At 64.5% G+C, this 25,746-nt stretch overlaps 1 protein-coding gene across 1 annotated transcript in view; it reads right to left on the reverse strand.

Moving 5' to 3' along the window:
• KIF21B (kinesin family member 21B) overlaps nucleotides 1-25,746 on the reverse strand; it is a 38,615-nt gene that overhangs the window by 11,592 nt on the left and 1,277 nt on the right. Inside the window, exons 2-26 of the mRNA XM_039883537.1 lie at nucleotides 15,770-15,992; nucleotides 15,394-15,576; nucleotides 13,221-13,370; nucleotides 13,015-13,149; nucleotides 12,726-12,893; nucleotides 12,306-12,421; nucleotides 11,814-12,009; nucleotides 10,720-10,909; nucleotides 10,017-10,080; nucleotides 9,705-9,923; nucleotides 9,337-9,427; nucleotides 8,908-9,025; nucleotides 8,284-8,475; nucleotides 6,500-6,699; nucleotides 5,257-5,364; nucleotides 4,784-4,852; nucleotides 4,245-4,477; nucleotides 3,979-4,126; nucleotides 3,640-3,834; nucleotides 3,448-3,549; nucleotides 2,131-2,296; nucleotides 1,940-1,991; nucleotides 1,762-1,819; nucleotides 846-1,051; nucleotides 695-769 (exon numbers count right to left, since the gene is read on the reverse strand). Of these exons, the coding sequence (XP_039739471.1) occupies nucleotides 695-769; nucleotides 846-1,051; nucleotides 1,762-1,819; nucleotides 1,940-1,991; nucleotides 2,131-2,296; nucleotides 3,448-3,549; nucleotides 3,640-3,834; nucleotides 3,979-4,126; nucleotides 4,245-4,477; nucleotides 4,784-4,852; nucleotides 5,257-5,364; nucleotides 6,500-6,699; nucleotides 8,284-8,475; nucleotides 8,908-9,025; nucleotides 9,337-9,427; nucleotides 9,705-9,923; nucleotides 10,017-10,080; nucleotides 10,720-10,909; nucleotides 11,814-12,009; nucleotides 12,306-12,421; nucleotides 12,726-12,893; nucleotides 13,015-13,149; nucleotides 13,221-13,370; nucleotides 15,394-15,576; nucleotides 15,770-15,992 (3,657 nt within the window). The remainder of the gene's footprint in view (nucleotides 1-694; nucleotides 770-845; nucleotides 1,052-1,761; nucleotides 1,820-1,939; nucleotides 1,992-2,130; nucleotides 2,297-3,447; nucleotides 3,550-3,639; nucleotides 3,835-3,978; nucleotides 4,127-4,244; nucleotides 4,478-4,783; nucleotides 4,853-5,256; nucleotides 5,365-6,499; nucleotides 6,700-8,283; nucleotides 8,476-8,907; nucleotides 9,026-9,336; nucleotides 9,428-9,704; nucleotides 9,924-10,016; nucleotides 10,081-10,719; nucleotides 10,910-11,813; nucleotides 12,010-12,305; nucleotides 12,422-12,725; nucleotides 12,894-13,014; nucleotides 13,150-13,220; nucleotides 13,371-15,393; nucleotides 15,577-15,769; nucleotides 15,993-25,746) is intronic.

The following is a 25,746-nucleotide window of genomic DNA, read 5'->3' on the forward strand; positions in this document are numbered from 1 at the left end:
GGACTCATCACGGCTTTGGCCAAGATCCCTCAGGCTGTGACTGCAGTGCCACCTCACAGCTCACGGGGAGCGGCGCAGGCAAGCCCTGGGGTGTCCTGGCAGATCCGTGCCCAAGGACCCCCCAGCCCAGATGTGGGCATCTGCCCAGAATTTGCCCAGGAGAGTCGGCTGGAGCTTTAGCACCAAGCCAGCTGGCGAGAGGTCACCCTGAGCCCCTGCTCCTTCCTCCGCAGCTGGTGGCCTGGGAAGGCCACCAAACACCTCTGCAAAGTCGGTGCCTGGACCAGGCAACCCCGAGAGGCCCCGGTGACCTGCAGAAGCTCCTCGGGGTCTGGACCACGAGTGCCACCATCCTGCAATCATGTCTCTGGCTTCTCCTTAAACCTCTAACACGACAGACCTTAAAAGGGGCCGAAGCCTGCCGAGGACCACATCTGTGCAGTGACATCAAAGCCACCAAACCCTGCCAGCACCGCGTGCACGGCCAGCGGATTTCAGCGGCGCCTTGGCCGCCAGCTCCAGGCACTTGTGGAGATTGTGTGTCCTGAGCCCACACCGGACGGAGCGGGGAAGCCGAGTGACAGACTGGCCCAGGTTAAAAGCGCACGTGGTCATCTACAGAGTGGACACCACAGCGGTTCCCGCTGCCTGACGTGACGGCAGGGACCCTGCGGGTCCCGGGGCTCGCTCTCACCTAGCGGGCTGCCCCCGGTCGTATGACTTCCTTCGGGTCAGAGGGGACGTGTCTGTGCCTCGGGACGGCCGGGGGCTGGAAAGGAAGGGTCCGGTGAGGCGCAGACCGACACCCCGCCCGCCCTGCTCCTCCGCCCGGCCCCGCTCCTTACAAAGTGCTCCCTCTGGTGGGCAGGCTGATGGTGCGCGAGACCTTGTCCCGGCAGTAGGGGTCGCGGATGGAGAAGCCCACCCCGTTCTCTTTGATCTCCACCAAGGAGGCCAGGGACTTGGTGACATTCTTGGTGGCGGTGTCCAGCGGGGGGCCCAGGCACTCGGCCGACACGGCCTTCATCTGGGCAGACAGCTTGGGCTCACCCTGGCGAAGGAAGGGCTGGGGTGACCGACTCGCTCATACCGGGTGGGGTACTCAGAGGGGTAGGGGATGGTGCGCCCCGGCCTTAGGAAGGGGCAGCGAAGGAAGGGCTCGCATGGCACCCGGAGGGTTCTGGGGAACCTGAAGCAACGAAACTGGCATTTCCACCTTAATCTGGACTCTGCAAACGGCACGCCTAGCCTGGCCCCTGGGCTGCTCGCCTGCTAATCAGATCGCCCCTAACTCTGCCCAGTTCTGTGCCCAGTCTACAGGTTCCAGTCCTCTTCTCCGTTTAAGGAAGCTTGTGTCCTGGCTCGGCCCGCTAACTGTGCCCTCGATGGCGGGGAAGCCCCTCGCTGCTGTGCTCACACTGATGACCGATGCCAGAGGTCAGGGACTAGTGTGTGACAAAGCGGGGCACAGAGTCTGGGGTGCGGAGAGTGAGCGCTTAAGTGTGGGTTCTCTGGCGATGGTGCCATCACAGGCACTGGCTCTGGCCCCCGCTTCCATCGCCCACCCACTTCGAAGGGTGGGCTGTGCCAGGTCGCACACCCAGGCACCCCGGTTCCAGGTTTCCGCCTTTGTGGGCCTCGGTCCCAGCTGGAGGCAACACTGGTTTGGAGCAGAGCCACAGGAACGTGGGGACCAGGCGCGGGGACCAGACACAGGGAGGCCGGCCCCACTGGAGCCTAGCTTGCCCCCGATGGGCTCACCTTGAACTTGAAATCATCGTGGCTGGTGGAGCCTTTCATGGTAAAGGACTGAGAGAAGCTGAGGGAGAAGCGGAGGGAGCTCAGGACCCTGGAGCCGGTTCAGGCGCTCTGCACCCTGGGGTGCCCCGACCCAGGCCCCCCCCCAGCCCCAGGGTCCCCCACTGACGTGGGGACTCACCTCCCCTCGGAGAACTCGGAGACCTCGTCGTCGGTGCTGGCGTAGCCGTTCTCTGTGGGAGGGAGTGTGGACGTCAGGCCGCAGCGAGGCCCCCCCCTGACTCGCACCCAGGGGCCACACCTGGGCTTCTGGGGCACGAGGGTCTCCGGGGAGGGCGGGGGGCCCTGGGAGTCCCCGGAGCCCCCACGCACCCTGCTGCACGTTGTAGATGAGGGCCTGCAGCTCGGGGTGGGCCTCGGCCTTTTCCCGCAGAGCGTCCAGGAGCAGGTGGTTCTGGGAGGAGCCCGCGGCGTCCGTCTGCCTCAGCCGTCCCTCCAGCAGCCGGATCTGTGCCTCCTTCTGGGCCACTTGCAGCCCCTGCCAGCAAGGAGCAAGGCCGGGGGTGACCCTTCCCGGCCTGGGGCTGGGGCACCCCCACACTGCCCTCGCACCCGCTGCTCCAGCGAGATACCTGGGGGGCCCCAGTAACCCCTAGACATCACCCTCGTGCCTGCCACAGACTGAGAGGCACCTCCAGCCCCCTAACTTCTCCTCATACACATGCCAGTGGCGGTCACTTTAGGACACATTCCCTGTTATGGGCTGAACTGTGTCCCCCGAAATCTATAAGCTGACTGTATTGAAGATGGGGTCTTTAAAGAGGTAGTTAAGCTAACATGGAGTCTTCAGGGCAGGCCTTAATCTATGTGACTGGAGTCTTTACAACAAGAGGAAGCTGGGTCACAGACGGAGGGACGACCAGGTGGAGGGAGAAGGTGGCCGTCTTCAAGCCAAGGGAAGAGGGCCAGCCCCGCCCACACCTCAGACATCCGCCTCCACAGCTGTGAGGACACAAGGCTGTTGTTTAGGCCACCCAGCTGGTGGTGCTTTGTCATGGCGGCCGAGCTGACTGACACACTCCCTGGAGACAGGAAGAAGAGCTGAGAACGCGCTGGGGGTGGGCGAGGGGTCGGGAGGGCAGGCTGCCCGCCCCTCCCACAGCCGCGCTGCACACACGCACTTGCTGCCTGTCCCAGAGGAGGCCCATCCTCTGGCCAGCTCTGTGTCCAGCACGGAGAGGACAGCAGTGCAAGACAAACCAGAAGCCTCCTGCGTGGAACATGGTCCAGCTATCTGTCTGTGTCTCACTGTCCACCCCAGCGCAGGCGTGCCTGTGCGCACACACACACACGCGCGTGCGCACACACACACTCTGCCTCCACCTGCTGCGGATTCAGGCCTGGCCCTGCTCTGGACCGGCCTGGGCCAGTGCCTAGGGTCACCTGTAACGGAGGCCCCACTGTGAGCCAGGCGTCAGGCCGAGCCCCTCCCATGCGTCCCCTCGTGAAAGCCACACAACAAGCCACGGGCCTGGTATGCCATCGCCCGGCTTTCCACCGGGAACCGGGGGCTGGGAGGTGCGGCGGCTTCCCTGAGCCTGTCGGTGACGCGGGCCGGAGGAGCCAGGCCTGTCAATCGCAGAGGCAGCTGTGCCCGGGGCCCCCGCCTGGGAGCCAACCAGCACCCACCTTGTCGATGGATGCCTTGAGGAAGTTGTCCAGCAGGAGGCGGGCTTCGGCCAGGGAGCAGGAGCTGATGACCACGGACGTGTCCGTGGAGTCCAGCTCCTCCTGGGGCCGGGAGGCAGAGACCCCTGTCACCGGGACTGCGCCCACCCCCACCCCCACCCCCCACCCCTCTGGCCTCCGCCCGGTGGGCACCTTGGTCTCCTCCAGCTGCACGATGGTGGCCTGGCAGTCGGAGATGCTGTCGTTTATGTAGTCGACGTTGGCCGCCAGCGCCTCGATCTCCTCCGCCAGCTCCTGCAGCCCCTTCTCCTCCTCGGGGCTCTCTGCCTGCAGCCGGTCCCGCTTCCTACACAGCGCCTCCTGCAGGACGAACAGCTCCTCCCTTTTCTGGGGGGCGGAGAGGGCTCAGGGCGCTGTCCAGCCTGCCCACGGCTCTCCCCCAGCTGGCCTCTTGGACTCCGGAGCGGGCGCGAGGAGCAGGGGCGGGCACGGGGAGGGCGGGAAGCGGCTTGGGGCCGGGGTGCAGCCCACCTTGATGAGCCGCTCCATGTCGGCCTCCAGGTTGACGATGGTCATCCTCTGCATGACGATGTCCACGACCCTTCTCTCCAGGGACTGCCACTTCAGCCGCGCGGCCTTGCTGAAGCTCTGGCTGGTCCCCTTCTTCTGGAACTTCTTTCTGGAGATGGAGTCGAAGAATGGGGTGGGACCACTCTCAGACTGCCCCTGCACGGACCTCGCCCCCCGCCCCCCGCCCGCCCAGAGCGACAGCCCTGGGCACCGCCGGACCGCCTCACCTGGCGGGGCGGGCGCCGTGGCCAGCGGACGCGGGGTGGTCCCCCAGGAAGTGGTTGATTTTGCGGTTCCACTGGCGCACGATGCTTGAGACGGAGCGGGCCCCCGACTCGGCCTCTGACGAGGTGGTACTGGCCGATACTTCGGCCCCCGAGTCCAGCATGGGCGGCTTCAGGCCCACGCGCCCCGCCGCCCGCTCAGACATGGGCTTGGCCAGGCGCCTCAGTGCAGAAACCTGTGGGCCAAGGAAAGAGGGAGCCAGTGAGCGGGTGCCCAGAGCCTGCACGATGCCCAGATCGGGGGTGCTGGGCGCGGCATCACAGGGGCCATGCAGTCCCGGACTGAGAGAGGGTCAAGGGGCCCGTGTTTGAACACGGAAGAGGGGACCCCCACCTTGTTTTGAAAGTGAACCTCTCGGGCTCTGATAGGTGTCACCCCAGGGTGGCACCTGTCGGCCTGGGAAAGGAGGGCAGGGCCACGTGGGGGCCCCGCCCGGCTCCGGCAGGACTGGGGGCGGCTGCGTGGGGAGGGCCTCGCTCACCTCCTGAGTCTTCCTCCTCAGGACCAGCTCCTGCTGCCGCTTCTGGGACTCCAGGCTGGGATCTGGCTTCTTGGGGTGGGGGGGGGGGCATGCTCAGGGCTGTGGGGGCAGCCTGACAAAGTGGGCCCCAAAGAGTGAGGTCGTGGTGAGCCCCTCTGTCCCTAAGAGCGAGTCTCTGGGCCTCCCTTCCCCTGGACCCGGGGGCTCGGCTAGAAGCTGCTCAGTCCCAGCTCCGTTCGCCGGTGACCTCGGCAAGTCCCTGCCCCTGGCTGGGGCCACATCCTCCTCAGAACGACACAGGCCTGGACTGGGAGCCGGCGGGGCTCTGAGCTTGGCCGCGCTCCACGCCCAGCACGACTGTCACCACGCAGCTCAGCGGGAGCTGAGCCGCTGGGTGGGGGGCGCCGCCAGGCCTGGGGGACGCTGGGCGCGCGGGGCTCGGGCGAGGCCTTGGGCGCCCGGGGTCCCCTCACCTCCTGCCGCCGCTGCTCCTTCCTGAGCTGTGCGATCTCTCGGCTCCTCTTGGTCTCCAGCAGCCGCCGTCGCTGCTGCTCTTCACGCATCTGCTTCATCAGGGCCACCTGGACGGGCGGATGGGCAGAGCTGGGACGGGGCTGGGCAGGTGGCCCGCACCCTGCAGGGAGGGGCCGCTCCAAGGACGCTGGCCGGAGGGTCTAGGCCAGGAGTCTGCCCCTGTCCTGGTGACTGGCTGAAAGGAGTGCCCTTACCGCCAGCCCAGCCCTGCAGGGGAGGCCATGCTGCGGTCCAGCCCTGGACCCCACTGCCCCGAACATCACAGTCCCCGGCGGCCCACACACAAAGCCACAATCCTGGGTCTGGCCATCCTAAGACCAGGCCAGGGTGCTAGAGGCAAGTGACCTGGCCTGGACTCTCTCCTGACAGCCGGGCTGGGGCCGGGGCGGAGGTTGGGGTCTGGGCAGGTCCCGGGCTAGGCTCATAGTAATGACAGTGACATCAGCAGCGTTTATCGAGGCCATACTACACGCCAGGCCCTGGCCTCGTGACAATCACACGAGAAGAGCAATATCACTCCCGTTTTATGAACAAGAAAGTGAGCTCAGGAGGAAAACTGACTTCAAGGCAGACAGCCAAGTAAATATAATTAGTAAAATACTATTATGATGCTACTATGTACAGTATTAGTACCACAGACAGAGGCTGCACAAACGAGAAGCCTCACATACCACAGGTGACCCCCGGGGAGCTGACCCCCCGTGCAGACAAAAACCCACATGCAACTTCTGACTCCCCAGAAACGTAACTGCCCACAGTTGGTTAACACATATTTTGTGTGTTATGTAAATCGTATACCGTATTCTACAGTAAAGTGAGCTGGAGACAAGAAGACGGTATTAAGTTATTGGGAAGAAAAACACGTTTGCAGTATTCACTGAAAACAGTCTGTGCGTGAGGGGGTCACAGGTCACACCCGTGTCGTTTGAGGTCGCTTGAGGGTCAACGGTCCTTGGGGCACTGGCAGCAGTGAGGGCGCCTCTCACCGGGCAGTGTCGAGCGGGGTCCCCTGGAGACCTTCGCCCGCCCCTCTCCTGAAGGAAGGTGGTTTCGCCCTGGACAAGCACCCCAGGCCAGGGCTGCACCAGGCGGCGCCGTGTGCCGAGATCCACACGGACAGCAGTGGCCGTACGGCGGCAAGCGGCCTCTCGGACGACGCCCTGCAGCCGCCCCGGGCCCTACCTTGGCCTTCTTCATCTCGGCCACCTCGGCCTGCAGCTTCTTCAGCTCCCTCTCGTAGCGCGTCTGGTTCCTGAGCAGCCGCGCGTGCTCCTTCTGGGCGGCCTGCAGCTTCTGCAGGTCCCGGTGCATCTCCTGCAGCCTCTTCTCGTAGTCAGCCTTGATCTTGTTGGCCTTCTCCTCCGTGTAGCACTCCATGGTGCCTGCGGGCAGCGAGGGAGCGGCAGCTGTTGGGGCCGCGTCCCCATGGCCCGTGGGCTCCCAGGGGAGGGGCGCAGGGCTTGGGTCCATGCCTCACTGCTTGACCTTGGGGGCCACACCCTCTCTGCACCCCTTCTGGATTTAAACATCGAGGGGGTCAGAGGAGACGTCCAAGCCCCTTCCAGCTTGCATTCTGTGGACTTTGGGGGGTGTTTTCATCTGAGATCTCTGAGCCCCGCCCCGACCACCAGCTTCCTGGGAGGGTTCCGAGGGCCTTTACACTGGCTCGGTTCTGACCCAGGATCGGAGGAAAGGACTGAGCCAGGGGGACGGGGAAGAGCTGGTGCGGGGAGACAGAGTGCCATGGGCTAGAGCAGCCTCTCTGCCTGATGTCTACAGCCACCTCGGACTTCACAAAACCCACGTGGCCCCTGCAGCCTGCCCCGCCTCAGCCCCCCACGGCATCCGCGGCTCTCCTCCCTTACCTCTCACCCAATCAATCAACAAAGCCTCTGTCTGTCCCTTCGAAATACACCCGTAACCTCTCAGCTCTCACGTCCTCCAGTCCGAGCGCCTTTCGCCGGGACCCTCACCAGCGTCCTAACTGGTCTCAAGCTGACAAGTTTGCTCCCCGACACAGCGGCCAGAGCAACCTTTTCAAAACGCTGTGAAAAGCTGCATCTCGTCCCTCTCTCAAAGGTCCACCACTTCCTGTGTGCCCAGGGGGCCGGGCAATGTCTTCATCATGACTGACATGACCTCCCACTTTGATCTCTCATTTCTGTCCCCTCGCTCCGTGCTCCGGCCATCTGGCCCCTCATTCCACCAACACGGCAGGCACACACCTGCCTCACGGCCTGGCATCGCCTGTCCCCTCAGTGCGGAATGCCCTTCCCTGCAGTCATTCCGCTCGGCCGTCTCGCCCCCTTCCCCTGCACGCAAATGCCACCTTCTCGGTGAAGTCTTCCAGGACTGACTCCAACCCAGACCCCCCGTCCTTCCCTGCCATATTTTCCCGTAGTGCTGATCACCATCTGACATGGTACGGACTCTGCACGTTTTTCTTACTCCTGTCTGTCTCCCCACCCGAGCACGCGCTCCACGATCACAGGGGTCTCGCCCTCCCCAGTACCTGTCGCACCTGTTGCACCTGCTCCGTAAGATGCACTTATTCAAAAGATGTTTGCTGAATGAGTGAGTGAGCGAACAAATGAACGAACGGGCTGCACAGCAGGGAGGGGAGGATAGAAGGTGGGCGGGACCTTTGCAAATAGGTCCAAAGGAAAATGCCCAAGGAACTGAACGCAGGAAAAGAGGCTGAGGAGCGAGCGTCACGTTCGTGTGCTGGGGGACATGAGGAATTCTGATGCGCAGGATGACACTAAAAACCGTAATCGTTAAACAATGGCAGGGAACCAGGGTCAGACGTGAGAACTGTTTGACTGGATCACAGGGCACCGTCTAAGGGTCAGAAGCCCCATCAGGTAAATCCAGGGAGGAGCGGGGCCGGTGGATGGGCGGAGCTTTGCAGAGGGGGCGGGGCCTGGGTGATGGGGCGGGGCCGGCGGGCGGGGGCGGGGCCTCACTCAGGTTCTGCAGCACGCGGTCGCGCTCCAGCTGCGTGTCGCGGATCTTGTTTTGCAGCAGAATCAGCTTCTCCTCGTACTGGTGCTTGAGGGTCTGCAGCCGCCGCTGGCTGTTCTCGAGCTCGTCGATCAGCTTCTGCTTGATCTCGATCTCGCAGGTCAGGTCAGCCAGGTCGGCCTGGAAGTTCACCTCTGTGGGACAGAGACGGGCCTGACCCAGCGCCGGGGCCAAGGGCCTGGGCCTGGGCCTTCCCCGCCACCCCCCGCGCCACCCCTCCCATCAGCCTCAACCAGGCGGTGACCAGAGGCTGGAGGAAACAACAGATTCCACAATGGGTAGGTGCTGCCAGATGGAGCCACACATTGAAAGGGCAGCCCCCGAAATGCGAGGCTGTGTGGGGGTCCGGGCACCCCTCTGAGCCCACTAGGTGCTCCCAGTCCAACTCCCTCCCCCGCCCAGGCTGGGACCCGTGCATCTCCGTCAGATCCCCACTGTCTCTGAGATCTGAGGACTCGGGGGCCTGTCCCCACTCCAGGAGCGTCCGCTCAGGGTCTTGCAGCCCTGGGTTTGGCGGTGACGGGAAGCCCCGCCCCAGGCGCCCGCGCCAGCCCAGGCGCACGCACCTTTCTCCTCCGGGTCTGAGTCCGAGTCCACCAGGCTCTCCTCGCTGCCCGAGTCCTCGTCCTCATCCTCACGGCCCTCCTCCTCCTCACAGCCACTCTCGTCTCGATCTTCCTCCTCCTGGGCACCGAGCGCCATTAGGGATGAGCGGTGGTCCCTCCCCACGTGGGCGGGGGCACAGCCGCAGGTGTGCCAGAGGGTGGGGACCGGGGCCCCCCGTGCGCACCCCCGCTCCTGGAAGAGGACTACCCGCTTCCCCCCAGAGTCCATTTGGGATCGGGGGTTTGGCTGAGGGATGGAGGTCACCATGGCAACCAGTCAGAGCCCCTGGGAGGCCGGCCAGCCCCTCCCCTCCCTGAAGAGGGAGGTGATGGGCCCCGCGCAGCAGGGACACGGGCGAGCAGCAGGAGGGGAGGGAGGCCTGGGCTCACCTCCTCGGCCTCATTGTCCTCATTCTCATCCGTCTCCTCGCCGTTCTCCTGCTGGAGTTTGGCCCTCTTCTTGAAGGCCTCTTTCTCCGGGCTGCCCGGGAGTGAAGGGTAGGCGGGGTTAGGGGCCCAGCAGGGCGGGGTGGTGGGAGCGGGAGGGAGGGCCCGTCCGGAGTGCGTGGGACGGACCGGGTTCCTCCAGCCCCCAGCAGCGCAGAACTAAGCCCAGACTCCGCACCCTCCCTCTCCCTGGGGAGCACCCCGGGGGAAAGTAGGTGGGCTCCGCCCAGAAGGCGGATCCCCAGGTAACCTCGGGCAGCGTCCCCGCCCCCCCCCCCCCCCCCGCCAGCTAGGGGGCGATGCTAACTCACCTCTTCCTCCGCTGCCTGACCTCCTTCTTCTTGAGCCGCTCCAGGTCCTGCTTGGCCCGGCGGATCACCTCGGATGCGTCCTCAATGGAGCTGGCCGGGCTGCCCCCGAAGGCCGGCGTGGCCGGAGACGCACCCAGCGAGTAGGGGTCCCTCGCCGAGGCCCGCGACAGGCTGCGACGCAGGGACTCGTTCATGGCCTCGCTCTCCAGGAGCTTCGTCCTGCGGGAACAGGGTGGGTGGGCCGGGTGAGTGGGGTCGACCCGCCTGGGCCTGTTTAAGGACCCCGCCCCCAGGTGTGCGGGGTTCACTCACCGCAGCTCCTCGATCTCCCGGATGTAGCTCTGGATCAGAGCGCCGATGGCCTCATTGCCGTCACCTGGGGGGATAACAAAGAGGACCTGCAGCTCTAAACCGGTGGCCTTGCCTCTGTCTGAGCCTCCGACAGGGTCACGCGCCCCGGCCTTTTCCAAAGGGGGACCTGTGTGGCAGAGGCTCGTTCTGTGCACAGACGTGCACAAGCACTGCTGATAACAGCGAGACCCTGGGCACAGCTCAACGTCCCGCAACAGAGGACTGTCGCGGCAAATGCTTCGTCATCATCGCAGGGGGGACAGGGCAGTTTAAAAGAATTCGGTAGGTTTGTAGGTTTTAACGTGACAGGGTCTCTAAGTGCATAGAAGAGGAACGAGTTGTTCGCACACGCGCATAGATGAGTGTGTAGGAACACACACTCGCAGTCGGAGCAAGCATCTTGGGAAGGTGCGGGAGGGTGCACAGAGCTGTCCAGAGGCTCCTGCTAAGAACTGGAGGGAGAGGGGGTTTAATCGTTCACCTGATAGATGCCTGTCAATCAAGGCGATGTATTCATGTACTACTTGTGTCATAAAAACAAGTTTTAAAATTAATTCGCAAAAATGCGTGAATGAGTTGGCCCACGAGCCCCCCCACCCCATATCCTGGATGGACGGGGCCTAGCCGCTGGTGCTCCTGGCCGGCCTGGGGCTCCCCGACTCACCCGCCTTGGCCAGCAGGAGGCTGGCCTCCTGGCTCAGGAGGTGGGTGACGCGCTTGTTGATGGCGTCGATGGCCTCCTGCATGGCCTTCACGCGCAGGCGCAGAGCCCCGTTCTCCTTCTGCAGCATGGCGTTCTCCCGGAAGAGGTCGCTGTAGCCCTCGCTGCCGTCCTCCCCGATCACCCTCTTGCCCTGGGAGGAGGGCAGATGGGGGGCGGTCAGGTGCCAGGGCTCCCAGGGAGGGGAAGGGGGGACGTGCTCCTCCCCCTACCCCAAGTCCCGCAAAACACAGCTCCTGTGTCCCATGCTCGGAAACCCTACATGGCTCCCCATGACAACAGAAAGGTCAACAGGTCGAGACCAGCCTTTCTAGGCCTCGCATAATCTTGCCTTGACCTACCTGTCCACTGCTCTCCTTCAAATCGCCATGAATGCCAACCGAGGGCCAAACCCTGCGGGCCTGGGCAGTTGGCACACATGAGAAAGTCTGACTGTAAGACAACAGGGAGTGGTGGGGACCGGAGCGAGCAGCCACCGAGTCCGTCTAAGACGGGCAGCCGCTGTGTCCCTCCAGCCAACTTGGTGGCCTGTGCTGTTAGATCTTCAACTTTTTTAAAGACAGGCTGAAACTCCCTAATTTTTGGAAAGGCTGACAGCTAAGTTGAATCCTCTTAAAACCAAGGGCGAGTGAAAGCCACACCCTTTGGGTCACCTGTAGGACACGGACCGCTGGCAACTCCTGCCCTCGTCACACAAACTTGTCATCTCTGCCAAAGTACCCATTCTTCCCACCTGTCACCGTGCTCATGGCCCGTGCACACCCTGCAGGCCTGTTCCACTTGCTTCTGCCGGTACTCACCCACGCATTCCTCAAACCCCGTGCAAAAGGGCCCTCCTCCACGAGGCCCTCCCTGACTGCCGCAGTGAGGCAGGCCAGCTCTCTCCCCGCCCGCCCCCGCACACCGGACTCCCGTCCGCCCTTCCCATTCCGTGAGTCTGCTCTGTGCAAGGCAGCGTGCGCAGCACACGTGAAAGCCCCCGGCAGAGTGTGCCCTGTGCACGGGACCCGGGGGTCAGAGGCCGGGCGCCGGCTCACCGCCTTGTACTCCATCAGCTCCATCTGCAGGCGTGCGACCTCCGCCCGCAGCGTGCTGATCTGCTGGCTCGCCTTGTCCTGGTTCACGACCACCTTGTTTTTGATGTTGCGGGCCCGGTTGGCGTACTTGAGCGTGTTGAGAGTCTCCATGAAGTCCCGGTCGGAGGGGCTCACGCAGGCGACCATGACGGTCTGGCTGGGGTGCAGTGGGTGGGTGAGGGCGGAGGGTGCGGCCACCCCCCGGAAGCAGCGCCTCGGCTCCACCCCTCCCCCACTGCCACGACGCCCTGGGACCCGGCGTTGGTGGGGCAGCGCCTGGGACACGGGGCCCGGACCACCTGCCACGGGTTTCCGCTGCAACAATGGCCCCCACAACGGGCGGCTGGCAGCGCCAGAGCGATGGCCCAGCATGTCCTCAGCCCCTACCCTCGGTCACCCCCGGGCTCTGTCGCTTCCTTTGGGACCCCCCTCCCTCCCTGGTACGGGCCGTACCTGTTGCCGCCCAGGGAATCCTGGAGCAGGCGCGTCAGCTTGGAGTCCCTGTAGGGCACGTGTGCCACCTTCTTGCTCTGGTCCCCCAAGGCGCTGATCACGTTGCCCAAGGCCAGCTGAGGGAGACAGACCGCAGCACCCGAAGACACTCAGGGAAGGATGACACAGTCCCTGAGCTGCCCACACCTGTCCCCTCATGCTCCCCAGGATGGGATGTTCACAGGTGGATGTCGGGATGCTGGGGCAAGGGTGAGGGGCAAAGGCCCAGCAGTGGTGACGCTCGGCTGCCCTGGCCAGCAGCTGAGGAGGACCGGCCGCCGTGAGGAGCCCTGAGGAGGACCGGCCGCCGTGGGTCACGGGGCCTTGGAAGGGTCTGGACTGCCCTTTGCTGGCTCAGGCTGCCGGCCGCCACATGCCTACCAGGCCGCAGTTGATGGAGATGCCCTCCTTGGCCCGCTCGCCGGTGGCCCCCGTCCGCTTCAGCCGCTCTGAGCCGGCCAGGTCCACAAAGTGAAACTTGGCCGTGAGCGTCTCATACTCCCTCGCGGGAGCCGCGCCCTCGGGGAGCCCAGTCGCCGTGGCGTCCACCTGCAGCAGCAGAAGGCGACCTCTGACCCGGGGCCTGGCCCGCCCGCCGCTGCAGACACTTGGCCTCCCCTCCGCCGGCCCTCCCGAGCTGCCCCCGACGCCGGGCCCCGGGGCCGCTCACCGGGCCGGGCTGGGCGCACAGGCGCGTCTGGCACAGGTGGATGGTGAAGATGGCGTGGGAGCGTGAGCTCTGCAGGTTCATCTGGGTGCTGGCCGTGGTGCGCGACAGGGCCCCCTGCCTCAGGCACTGGGTCAGCTGCGGAGGCAGGCCGAGTGAGGACCCCGCCGGCCTGGCGCCGCCCCCGCCCGGCCACCGGCCGCGCTCACCTCCTCCTGGGAGCTGACGAGGCGGGAGGTGACTCCCGCGGTGTAGATGCCGCCGTTGGCGTCCTCGTGGATCTTGATGTTGGACCTGCGGTGGCGGGCATCGGGGTCTCGGGTGCTGTCGAACAGGTCCAGGATCTCCTCGTTGTACAGCTGTGCGGGAGGGGACAGCGGCTGGGCCCGTGGCCGCTGCCTGGGGCCCCCGGGCGTCTCTCGCTCCGTCTTGCAGATGTGGACACCGGGACTCTGGGAGGCTCACTTGCCAGCCCCGGGCCCCTCCGGGTTCTGGGTTCCACGGTCTTCCTCCCGGACAGGGGAGGGGACAGCTGGGCCCTGGGCGGGACCATCCTGAGGCTGCTTCCCATTCCCCACGGAACATGCATTCAGCAGCTCAGTCACACAGACGGCTGGGGACCCAAGGGGACAAGGGGACTCACTTGGGGTGTAAGTTTAGATAAGGAAGACGCGGCCGTGACTCAGGCGGGTCCCGTTATGTCTCTAGCCTTGGAAAGGGGTGGGGAAAGGTCCCAGAGGACCGAGGGGAAAGCAAAGCTGGACAGAGGGCATGGGAGGGCCCTGGACAGAGGGCATGGCAGCAGCGCCCTGACCGCAAAGGCCCCTGGGGTTCGAGGTGACATGTCCCTGTGCTCTACTCTCAGGAGGGCAAAGGCTTGGTCTCCTTGGGAGAGCCTGGGAGACCGCCGTGGGGAGGCGGCCTGGCCAGGAGCTGTCGCCCCATTTAGGTGGTCTTGGCCTTGGAGGCCCCTGTGTTGGGAACCATCAGCAGGGAACATGACACCTGCCGGGGCCGGGCGGTGGGACAAGGGACAGCGGGGTAGGGGACGGCAGCTGGGTCAGCGGCCAACAGAATCCTGTAGGGGGAGGGGCAGGTCACAGTCCTCAGATATCCTAAGCTTCGATGGTCTTAAAGGGACAGAAACACCCCACAGGAAGAGGAAGAGGAAGCGGAAGGGACTGCGGCAGATGTGAGTGCCATGGTGTCCGTCTGTCGGGACAGACACGGCATCGCCGAACGCCTTGTGCTTCGCCCTTTGGCCATGGCTTTCCTAGGAACTGGACAGCTTTGCGGGGGGATCGCCATGGCAACAGGATGGGGAAAGGAGGAAAACAGTGGATGAGAAAACTTAGAGAGACTCACAGCAGCGAGACGCACACGGACACACAGACACGTGCACACACAGCGGGGCACCTGAACACCACACCAGCTGCTACCAATAAGACACAGGCACACACAGCTGGGGCACACAACAGCTGGGAACACACACAACCAGGGAGCACACACAGCAGAGTTATCATCAGCAGAGCACACACACACAGCAGGCACACACACAGCAGAGCTATCAGACATAGACAGGCACACACAGCAGGGCACACACAGTTAGTGGGCACACACAGACAGGCACACACACAGCAGGGCACACACAGCAGGGCACACACACAGACAGGCAGTCATTTCATCGGAAGCAAAATCACAGAAGGACAAAGGAAAACTCATGTCTAAAATGCAGAGCCCCCAAGGGGAAAGCAGCTGCCCCATGTGCCCAGAAGGGAAGAAATGGCGGGAATGGGACACGGCGACCTAGAGAGGGCTGTGGCCTCGTCCCCACTGGGGCACGGTCAGAGCACAGGGTGCCGGGGGACACCTCGGGCCAAGGGGTCTCTGGGTTGGGGAATCGGGTGCCGAGCCCCTGAGCTGCCTGATTCAAGGGTCCCCGAGGATGGACCTGGGCAACCAGATGCTCATGAAAGGGCCCACGCCTATCTGCTTCCCAAGAGACCCGCCTGAGAGGCCCCCCAGCAGGCCACAGGGCCCTCCTCCGGCCCAGTCCCGGGCCCCGCACACCGGCCCTAAAGACCTTCCTTCCTGGAGTCAGAGAGGACGCAGAGGGCCAGGCAGGACCTCGGCCAGAAGGGGCAGGGCAGGCCGCTCTGAGGCCAGCGACCCAGCAGAGGCCAGAACGGTGCGCGAGGACCAGAGCTCTCACTATGTGCCAGACCCACGAGGTCCCCGAGGAAACGTGCCACCCACTGTGCAGAGCCCCGAAAAGGGTCGCCCGAGGTCGCACGGCTCCGGTCACTCGGGGTGTGGAGAGCCCAGCGTCCACGCTCTCGCCGTCCCCAAGCCTCCCCCTGCTGCCCCGTGAGGCCGCAGTACCTCCAGGAACTGGGCGCTGACTTTGAACTCAGGCCCGGCCACGCCCTGCTCCTGTGCCCGCTGCTTGCGCTCAGCGATGCCCCCGAAGAGGTGCGCGATGGCCCGCGGGATGATGCCCTGCTCCTCCTGGGCCATTGCTACGTCGAAGCCGGAGCCCATGGTGTATGTCTTCCCGGCCCCCGTCTGCAGGGCAAAGGGGGAGGAGGGGTGAGCCGGCACCCCCAGTTCCCTCGCCATGACCTCCCGGCCTGGGCTCCCTGCCCGACCACTGTGGCAGTCACTCTGGATGACAGCCGAGACCGCGGCCGCACGCAGATGCTCCCGAGGTGGGGGTGCTCGCGTTGCCGGGGCGCGGGGTCGGCGCGGGGGTGCTCACCTGCCCGTAGGCCAGCACTGTGGCGTTGTAGCCCTCGAAGCAGCCCTCGATCAGCTTGCTCACACAGGTCGCATACACCTGCTCCTGCCAGGTGTCCAGGTCGAAGACGAAGTCGTAGGTGAAGGCCTTGTCCTTCCCCAGGAGCACCTGCGGCTCCCCTGGCGTGACTGAGGTGCAGATGTGACAGCCCTCAATCTTCTCCTTGGACAGCTGTGGCCGGATTCTGCCCGGGACGGAAGAGCCCTGGTCAGCCCAGCCGGAGGGGCCGAGTGGCCTCCGCCTTGGCGGCTGCCCAGCGCCCACGCCCCCAGGTCCCCTCCAGCCCGCGCAAGCTAGAGGACGAGGAAGGGGGCTGAGGAGCCCGCCCCCCAGAAGGCAAAGGCAGCTTTTGTAATAATACGATAATAATAGTAATAACATCAACACCACCCCCAAGTAGCGGCTGCTCCCCCTTATCGACCACCCCGTCGGCTCTGTCCGAAAAGCCTTCCACGTAAGAGCGTACGTGAGCTTCACCATAAACCCGTGAGGCACGCGGCATTTGCCTGACTTTACGGGCGAGGAAACCCAGGTTGAGAGAATTTCGATGACTTGCACAAGCTCCTGATCTCGAGGGGAGCCCTAGGCAAAGCGAGGGACAGGGTGGGGACAGGAGGGACAGGCCTGGCCACTGCCCAGGGCCCCTGCCAAGGCCTGCGGGCTGCACGCATCCTCCAGCTCAGAAGCCCCTGTCTGGTGCCAGAGCCTGGCGGAACATTCTTGGGGACCAGCTCTGGCTCCCCTCCAGGAGCCGAGGGGCCGGTCCTGCCCATCCCTGCCTGGCCGGTCAAGGCAACATTTGCTGAGAAGGGCAGGGACCTCTAGAAGGGACACCAGGCCGGCCACGGGAGGGGCCCACATCCCAGATGCCGGGGTGGGGGGCTCCCCCGGAAAGAGGAAGAACAGTGGCATCAGGGCTGAGAGGGGCACCAGGCGTGGACAGGGCCGGCTACACCCAGCTGCCCCTTCCTCCCTCTTCCAGGCAGCCACCGCGAAGGCGAGGTTGCCACGGCAACCAGATGGGAGTCGGTGAGGCTGTGTGGAGGGGCCGGCGGAGAGCACCTCCCAAACGCCTGAAGCAGAGCGGGGCCGGGCTAATGCCCCCGCCTCACACAGCCAGCCCCGGCGTCAGCGGGGCGCTCACAACGAGCCGCTTGTCAGGCTCTGCACCCTAAGCCAACATTGACCCGGTGGGGGGCGGGGGAGGAGGGCCAGGCCGGCGCCCACCGGGCCCGGCGCCCAGCCACAGAGCCAGGCCCTCTGCGACGCAGTCCTGTCCCTGTCCTGGGCTGCCCCAGCCCCCGACGCCGCTCGAAGCTGCAGGCCAGGTGAGGCGCTCACCTGGTGTTTACTATGCTGCGGAGACTGGGGAGCGGATAGGCCCAGGGTGGGGGCGGGGGACAGTTACGCCAGGCCGGTTCCCCTGGAGGGTGGCCTGGGTTTTCAGAAGCGTTTCTCCTCAGGTGTGGACAGGTCAGCACAGGTAAGGGCCCTTCCCTCACTGCTGCCCCTTCAGTCACCCTGCCCTACCTCGCCACCGAGGGGCGCGGGAAAGGACGGCTCCAGCAAGGATGCTGACGAGCGCGGCCCACGGCGGGATCTGAGGGTGCAGCCCTCGGGCCTGGCTTCGCCCCGGGCTCGTGGGACCCAGGACCAAACGCTTTCGGTCCACGCTGTCCAGGTGCTCCCAGGGGAACGGGGGTCTGGCCTGGCAGCCCCTGGCGAGCTTGCGGCTCTGCTGGCCAGCCCCAGCCCGAAGCCGCCCTCCCCATCACGCGGGCTGCTTGCGATGGGATTTCTGGATCCCATTCAAACACCATTTAATTACCCCAGGCAGACGGCAGTGTTGGTGGTCGGAGGAAATCAAATCAGGGTCCCTGGAGACAGTGGGAGTCGGGGGGACGGCAGCCCTGCCCGCCAGCGAGGACAGTTCCCCTTCACCAAGCAGCCCGCCACAGAGCCCGTCTGCCAGGAACAGGAGAGCGGGCGTGGCAGCACCAGGGGGGACACTGAGGAGGGGACTCCAGGGCCCAGCAGCTGAGGGTCCGTCAGGCATTCGCCCTGGGAGCCTGTTGGCCCCCGTGCAGGGTGCAGACGGGTGAGCGATGTCACCTAGAGACAAGGTACCTGGGTAAGGGTGGCCAAGAACACGGCCTGGGGGAGTGGCTGATTCCCAAAGCAGCTGAGCTGGACCAGGGGCCCAGGAATGGGACCGGAACGAGCGACTGGAACGGGAAGCAGACGGGGAGATTGTCAGTGCCCTCTGTGGACGAGCGCCAGGCCGGGCCCTGGCCGCAGACGGCCCCGTCGGTGAGGCCGTGAGCAAGGTACTCCGAAGCCCATTCTCCAGAGAGGAACGTCGAGGCTGGACGTGGGCAAGTCGCACACCCAGCGGGCAGCGAGGGTGCCGCCCACGCTGCTCTGGCTGCAGCCTCCCTCTGCTCCAGCTGCTTCCCACCAGAAAACTCTCAGACCCCAAACCGATGGATAGACAGCCCCCCACGCAGCGCCTGAGAGCCAGGTGGACATTCCTTGCAGGCGCCAGGCTGGGCACCGGGCCGGCCCTGTCGTCAGGGGGCAGCCATCGTGTGCCCTTGTCCTGGGCTTGTCCTCAGTGTATTGCCCAGTGAGAGGTGGAACCCACGCCCCACGGGGAGGAGACAAGAGGGCTGGGAGGTGATGGCCGGGGACAATGACAGGCCCCCACCCCGCCCGCCCCACCCTCTGTGGCTCCCCTCCAGCAGCCCCCTCTCCAGGCCCCGCCTGAGTGAGCCCACTTCTGCGGGCTGCCCAGCCCTCAGCCAGACCCACTAGCATGAGATCCGGGGAAGAAGGAAGCTTTTGGTGACAGCAGGTGGCCAGGATGGGAAGCATGCATAGTCCCGTTTCTCCCTGGGGGCCCGGAGTTGGGTGGGCAGGTCAGGGATGGAAATCAGTTTCCAGGGGCCAACAAGGAAACCACAGACCCTGGGTGCTGTGGGCCAGATCCCGCCTCAAGGGCAAGATTTAAGGGAGCATGAAGAAATCCGTAATCAAGATGAATTATAGTTTAACGCAGTGTTTAAAAAACAAATCGGCAAACTATGGCCCCCATGCCAGCTGCCTGCATTTACCAATAGAGCTTTGTGGACCGAACATCCATTTCTGTCCGGGGCCCTCCTGAATCTCACCCGAGGGAGGGCACTTGGCCCTGGGCCCCACCCCTCCAGAGTCCCAGTCCCTTCTTGGGGTCCTGCAGGGGGGCGGGCAGATCTCTCAGAACAGAGTCCTGTCTATTTGCCACTTGGCAGCAGCCGTGGAGCTCGGCGAGCCAGGAGGAAGGGCCAGGGCTTTTCAGAGGCTGGGTCTGGCACCCGCCCGCCACTGGGCTTCCTGTGTTCGCGGCTCAGTGGGAGCCGGGGCGACGGGTGTTATTCTCATATCCGACCCCCCACCCGAGAAATGAGCACATGGCAGAGACAGGACCGGCGCAGCTCTGCGTCTGCCCCAGCTCGGTGCCTGCAGGAAGAGCTGAGCTCAGCATTTCCTCGCTCCTTGGGGAGCCAGGAGGACAGAGCGGAAGGGGAGGACAGACGAGGGGAGGGCCAGCCCAGGATGCCGCCGGACTGCCAAGGGGACAGACTCCCTCTGCGAAGGGCGCTGTGCCCGGGGCCCCACACCAGACCCGCCTCCTTGGGCCTCGGGGGTCGGCCTCGCCCCCACCCCATCCTCAGTGACGACCCACCAAGATAGCCAACCGCCCACCTCCTCCCAGTGACCTCGGGGGCGGTGGCGCAGGGTGGCTCCTTTGGTTCCTAGCTGACCTGCACCCCAGATCTTCACCCCGAGCTCCTAAGGGTGCAGCCCCAGCAACGGGCTGTGGTAGTAAAGTCACAAACCAGGAACTGTTCTAGAACCCTAGAGAATCTTTCCAATGACGGCGTGTGGTCTGCATTTCCTGGCCCCTTTTCTTCGCGGGTACCTGGAACCCTATGCGCCTCTGCTCCCTCGCTCCCCCAGTCAGCAGCCCCCCACCACGCCAAGGGAGCAGGACCGCCTCTTTGCCAGACACCGTACCCAGGACGCTTTGCACACATTACCCAGGACGCTTTGCACACATTAGGTCTTCATGCACATTGTTTAGGTGTAAGGTGGGTGGTTTTGCACCTGATTTGGAAGGGACGGCCCAGACAGAAATTAAATAGCTCAGTTCAAGGTCACATAGCTAAGAAGTCACGGGGTCTTCCAAGAAGACCACCCTCACCAGCCAACCCAGGAAGCTCGCGAGAACCGGAGAGCATGCAGCATCCCCTTGCGAGGAGTGTGCAGCTGGGGACATCCGGACTGGGTGACACCCTGTCACCAGCCCCCTCCCCAAAGGCTGGGAGAAGAATCCAAGGCCTGGACTGGAATCGCCCCTCGGACGGCCCAAAACAACCAACATACTCAGCCCTTCGAACAAAGCACCGGGGTCGAAAGCCTGTTTGATCTTGTCTCCCACGGGACCCTGGGACGGAGAGGCAGAGGGCCTCACCTGTCTCCAGGTGAGCTGCCTGAGTGGCAGAGTGAAGGCTGCCCAGATGCCACCACATCGGCACACCTGGCTCCAGGCACAGGCAGCGGGGCAGGCTGGAGCTGAGCCGTTGGAGCCCCACTGTGGACGGGTGTGCGCATGCGTTTGCGTGTGTCTGTGTGTGCGTGTGTGTGCACGTGGCAGGGGACACGTCGCAGCCCCCTGACCTCCAGTCTGCCTGGCACGCGGAGTCCCTGAGACATGCCGTGACCCACCAGGGACCAGGTCTCCCTCCTCCATGACAGATCCTCATCAAAGGGGAACTCGGCCCCTGGGCCGCGGTGAGAGGGGTTCAGAGAAGCCAGTGGGAGGAACTTCCTGCCTGCATGCTGCCACGCCTGGGGGGGGCTGGTGGTCTGCAGTCTTCTTCCTCAAAATCATAGTCGCCGATGTCGCCCCTGCCCCCTCTGCGCAGTGTCCACGCTCATGCCTCCTCTGATGAGGACGAGACCTACTTTAGGAGAACCTGTGTGCAGAGCCCGTGCAAACAAGCAACCCCCGGGACATGTTAGGGCCACCCCGTGAAACGCATCTCCCCCGTGTCGCTAAGGCTCCAAGCCCAAAGCCACATGATCCGTGATGGCGGAGGTGGCACGCTAAGCGTCGGAGCGACCCGCACCAGGGCCGGCGGGGCGGGAGGGAGAGAGCGACGCCCGGAGGGCCCCCGCGGGCCCTGCCAGCTGCTGCCCCAGCGCCAGGAGCCGGCAGCTGGGAGAGGGAGGGGCCCGAAGCCTGCAGCCTGGGGAGGGGCACGGAGCCAGAGCAGGAGGCTGCTCCCTGCCCAGGGAAGGCGGCTCCGTCTGCGGGAGGACGCGACGCCCCTCTTCACTGAGCGCCCTCCCATGGCAGCCTGCCAGCCTCGGAGAGGGCGGCCGGAAGCAGGATCCCTGCTCCCAGGGGCGTCTGGCTCACAGACACTCGGAGGCTCTCAGCTGACTCAGCTCGGGGACAGAGTCTTTCCGCAGAGGCCTGTCCGCTCTGAATCTGGGTGGCGAGGCCCCGTTTGGGGTGCTGGCCCTTTCAGCTGCAGGAGCACAGTGTCGGGGGGAGCCACGGGGCCCCATGGCAGAGCCAGGTGGTCCTGCTGCCCCTCAGATCCTCACCCAGCCCAGCCCTGCTGGGACCCAGGTTGGCTGCACCCCCAAACAAGGAGGCTCTGTGCTGTGGGGGCCAAAGGGCACGGGCGAACGAGACCCTGGCAGACCCGGTGGGAGGAGCTCATAGACCCCTCTGCCTGACCTCCGCCATGAACTTAGTCCCGAGAGCACAGGACGGGGTTGCAGACACTCTAAGACAGCCCCAGGACGCCTTGGGGTGTCAACTCGGGGCACCCGGGGCTCAGACTCTGGCCCTGCTCTCTCCGAAGGAGAGGGCCTGGTCTTGCTTTTTCAGTTTGTCCCAGGACAGGCAGTCAGCGGGGGGCGGGGGGCCCAGGGCTGGCTTGTCGCTGGCCCTCCAGGGCCTCAGGACCCCAGCTGTGCCCCGGGGCGCCCCCAGAAAGGCTAAAAGCAGGCACCGGGAGGAAGCAGGCACCGGGATGGGGCGGCGAGCCAGAAGCGGGGAGCGGGGATGCGAGGAGGAGCCGAGAGGAGGGGCCAGTCCCGGTCCTGAGCTGGACAGCCCCAGCCTGCGGCGGCCACGTGGGCCTGGGTGTGAGCCCCCAGCAGACTCCTCTGTCTCTGGGGAGAGAGGCCGGCAGCTCCAGGCGGCTCAGCTCTGCTCCGGCTTCGCTCCCGCATCCGTTCCACCCCTACTTCGGGCATCTGGCAGGGGTTTCCTGTGACCTCCCAGGAGACGGTAGCCTGAGCTGGGAGTGCCCGGGGCCCAGAGCTGTGAAGGCATTTGCTTCTGGGGGGGACAGCCATGGGGACTGGGCCCTGGGGACCGCCCCTGCTGAGGAATGCAGAGAAACAGACGCCAGGCCCGAGAGCGGCTGGCTGTGGACAGTGTGCTTCTCCCGGCCACGCTGGCCCAGCTCTCTGTCCCCGGCCCCCAGCCTCCACACCCGGCTCTGCCTCAGGTGACCCAGCCAGCCTGGAGGAAGCGCAGGTGGCCTCCAGCATGGCTCTGACGGGCCTTCACCCAGGCGCAGGGGGAGGGGACTTGGGCAGGGACATCGGTTCAGGAAGGGCTGCAGGATCTCGGGAAAGGGGCATGGAGACTGTGCGGGGAGGGAACAGCTCTTCCACACGAGAGAGGAACAGGGCTTGAGGGGCTGGGACCGGTGGGGAGAGGCGGCCCCATGCTCCGCAGACCCATAAAAAAACACCTGGCCACCCCAGCTGGCCACGCGTGCACATGGCAGCGTCTGCCTTATATGCACTTCCCACATTCATGGCCAGGCCCAAGGGCCTGACTGGCAGCTGAGCTAAGTAGCAGCTCGCGGAGGAGGCAGCTCGGAGCTGCGGGACGAGCATGTCATGGAGGCGACAGTGGCCTGGGTTCAAATCCGGCTCCTCCACGCACAACGGGAATGACTCCAGTCACCTCTGGGCCTCCAGTGGGGCACAGGGGGGCGGGGCAGGGCGAGGGCTCAGTGACAGCGCTCAGCCACCTCCTTCCATCACGGCGTGCTGTCAGCGATCGATCGATCGATCGATCGATCGTCACGTCGGACGCGAATGCTGCATTTCACTTACTGGTTGCTACAGCTTAAACCAGAGATACCCCTTAAGCACACGTCCACTTAGGGTTTCTTTTTAAGACATTTAATGCACACCAACTGCTCAGGGGTTGGCCCTTTAAGAACTGAATGCCTTCTAGCTCGTCCGAACCCCTGCTAGCCACTCATGAACAAACCAGCTGTCCCCACTCTGCAGTGGGAAAAACGGAGGCCCAGACGGACGAACAGAGCAGGGGCCCCATGACCGGCCTCTGCCCCGCCCTCTGCCCCCAGAAATGGAAGAGTAAGGTGGCCGCCAAGGGTCACCACTGCCACTTCCCCTGGCCCTGCCCCACCTCTCCCAGAGGTTTTGAAAAAGCTGAGATCCAATCAGACGGGCTAGCTGGGTGGGGGAGGGGCCACGTTTCCGGGGCCTGTGGTTACTACACTCCACTTCCTTGTGATGACATCAGCCCCGTTTCTGCAGCAGGAGGCCACCCCCAAGTTCTCAGGTCTCCACACAGAGCACAGGAGGTCCAGGCTTCGACCTGGAAACTGGACAGCATGGGACACAGATGGCATTGCCTGGCACTGACTGGCCTGGGACCCCGTCAGAGCCCAGGGTGGGACTCCGAATGCGGCCATGTCCCCAGCCCCACAACACTCGTTCCTGTCTTTTCCAGTCTCTCTGTCCCAAGTCACCAATTCTCTCGATTCAAAATTCAGACGGACACTGACCAAGACTTCAGCGTAGCCTGGAAGTCGGGAGATGTGTGCAGCTGGAGAACCCAAGCAGGGGTGCAATCTGACGGGGTCCCTTGGGTCGCCCGCCTAGTCCCTCTCCAGCCCCTGTTCGACTCTGCAGTGTCCACCGGAGGGATGTGGGGCTGGCTGAGGTGCCACCCCTCCCCAGCAGACTGACGAGGGGAGCTTAAGGAAACCAGGCAGAGATAAGGGGGTTAGGCCACACCAAGCCTGCCCACTCATGGTGTGTGTGTGGGGGCTCAGAGGCAGGGGCTTGAGGGTGTAAATAAACACACCACGGGATTGGCTTCCTTCCCCAATTTGAACTTTGCCAGCTCGCATTTCCTAACAGCTGCCCCCTCCCCGTTCCCCGCACCCTCACCAGTCAGGCCTGTGTTGCTGCAGCCTGAGGCAGGTCCCCGCTCAGCCTCATCTCTCCAGCATCCGCCCCTCCTCCACCCCGCCCCCCCCCTCCTCCACCCCCACCCCCCACCCCACCCCCGAGCTCAGGTAGAAGCGGCTCTAGGCTCCAGGTCCTTATCCGGCAAGGAGATTAATGGATAAAGCGTGGCAGGCAGACTGGCCGGCTGGCCTGGACTCTCTTGGTGCCAGGGGTTCAGGGGCAGATGGACCCCACTCCAGGGAGGCCTGGGTGGGGCTTTTGGGGTCAGCTCACACCTAGACCTTCTCCCCTTATCCCACAGCCCCGGGACCGGGAGGTCCCCCCTCTGACTCCCCCAGCCCTGGCCTTCCCTCTCAGGGTGATCCGTAGACAGCCAGCTTTGATCCTGTCCCAAGGAGATTACGGGCCAGGAGCCCTGGGCTGACACTGATCACCTTGTCTAACACCCCAGAACCAAGTCTGTGTCATTGTCTCATTCCTGGCCTCCTGGTCCCGAGAGCTGGACCCAGGGCTAGCCACCGGTTATTGTCACAGGGACTCAGAAAGCACTATGGTTCCATAGGAGAAAGGACTTTCAGACAGTCAGCAGGAGACAGCTGTACCGTGCTGGGCTAGGCCCTTGGCGCCCCCATCCTGGGCTCTTTCCCCTCTAGGCGGTCTTGCATCCAGTCCTTTACTGGGGGTGCGGATGCGGGGTAGGAGGGGGCCCAAAAGCATGGGGCACTCTCCCCTACAGCCCCTTGGTGGCACCGGCTGCTCCTGTCCCAAGGCCAGGCCTAGCCTCAGCTCTCTGATCACAAACTGGGCCCCGTCCAGGCCTTGTCTGCTGTCCGCAGCCTGTTGCCCACGGAGGCCTGGCGTGGGCATGTGCCAGGCTGGGCACATGCTGGGGGGAGGGGGCCTCCCTCGCCCTAGGAGTCCGAACGCCTGGCTCTTCCGCTGCCCTCATCTCCCATCCCTCCATCCAGACCAGCGGCTGGGGCCAAGGACGGGGCGCCCCGATCTCCCTGGGCGATCCGAGTGGGAAGCAGAGAACGGGGTGCAGCGGCACACTCTACCCTCTTTCTGTGGAAAGCACCCCGGGACCTTCTGGGAGTGGTTACTCCTCTACAGCTGTACCGTGCTGGGCTAGGTACAAGAGCCAAACATGGGGCTGGCAGAGGGGAGGGGGCTTTGTTTGGCTCTTGCAAGATGGTGTCTTAAGAAAAAACCCCCTTGTGAGGGCACCCTAAGCCCCTTTCCCTCCCCTCCCAGCCTCAGATCCAGTGGTGGGTGGTGGGTGGTGGGTGGCGACCGGGCTTGGGGACTGGGGCTTCGGTTTCCTTTTTATGTGCACCAGACTCCCCAGTCTGCTGCAGATGCCATATTTACATCTCTCACTCGCACCCCCACCCATCACCTCCCTCCCGACCTCCACAGCATCCTGCTGCAAGGTCAGCCCAGCAGCAGCCGCCCCGCCCGCCAGCCCACCAGGCACCTGTGGGCTCCCCTTTGTCTCTCTCCACAGGGCCAGCGAGGCTGTGCTCAGCAGATGCCTGAGTGCGGCCTGGTGCATGGGTGGGGGCCCCAATTTCCCTCGCTCCACCCCAGAGCCCTGAGCAGCCAGGCTGCAGGGGGCAGGCCAGGTGGCTGGAGGG

Source organism: Pteropus medius, unplaced genomic scaffold, assembly GCF_902729225.1.
Source record: "Pteropus medius unplaced genomic scaffold, Ma_sr-lr_union100, whole genome shotgun sequence".
In the NCBI taxonomy this organism is placed as follows: Eukaryota; Metazoa; Chordata; class Mammalia; order Chiroptera; family Pteropodidae; genus Pteropus; species Pteropus medius.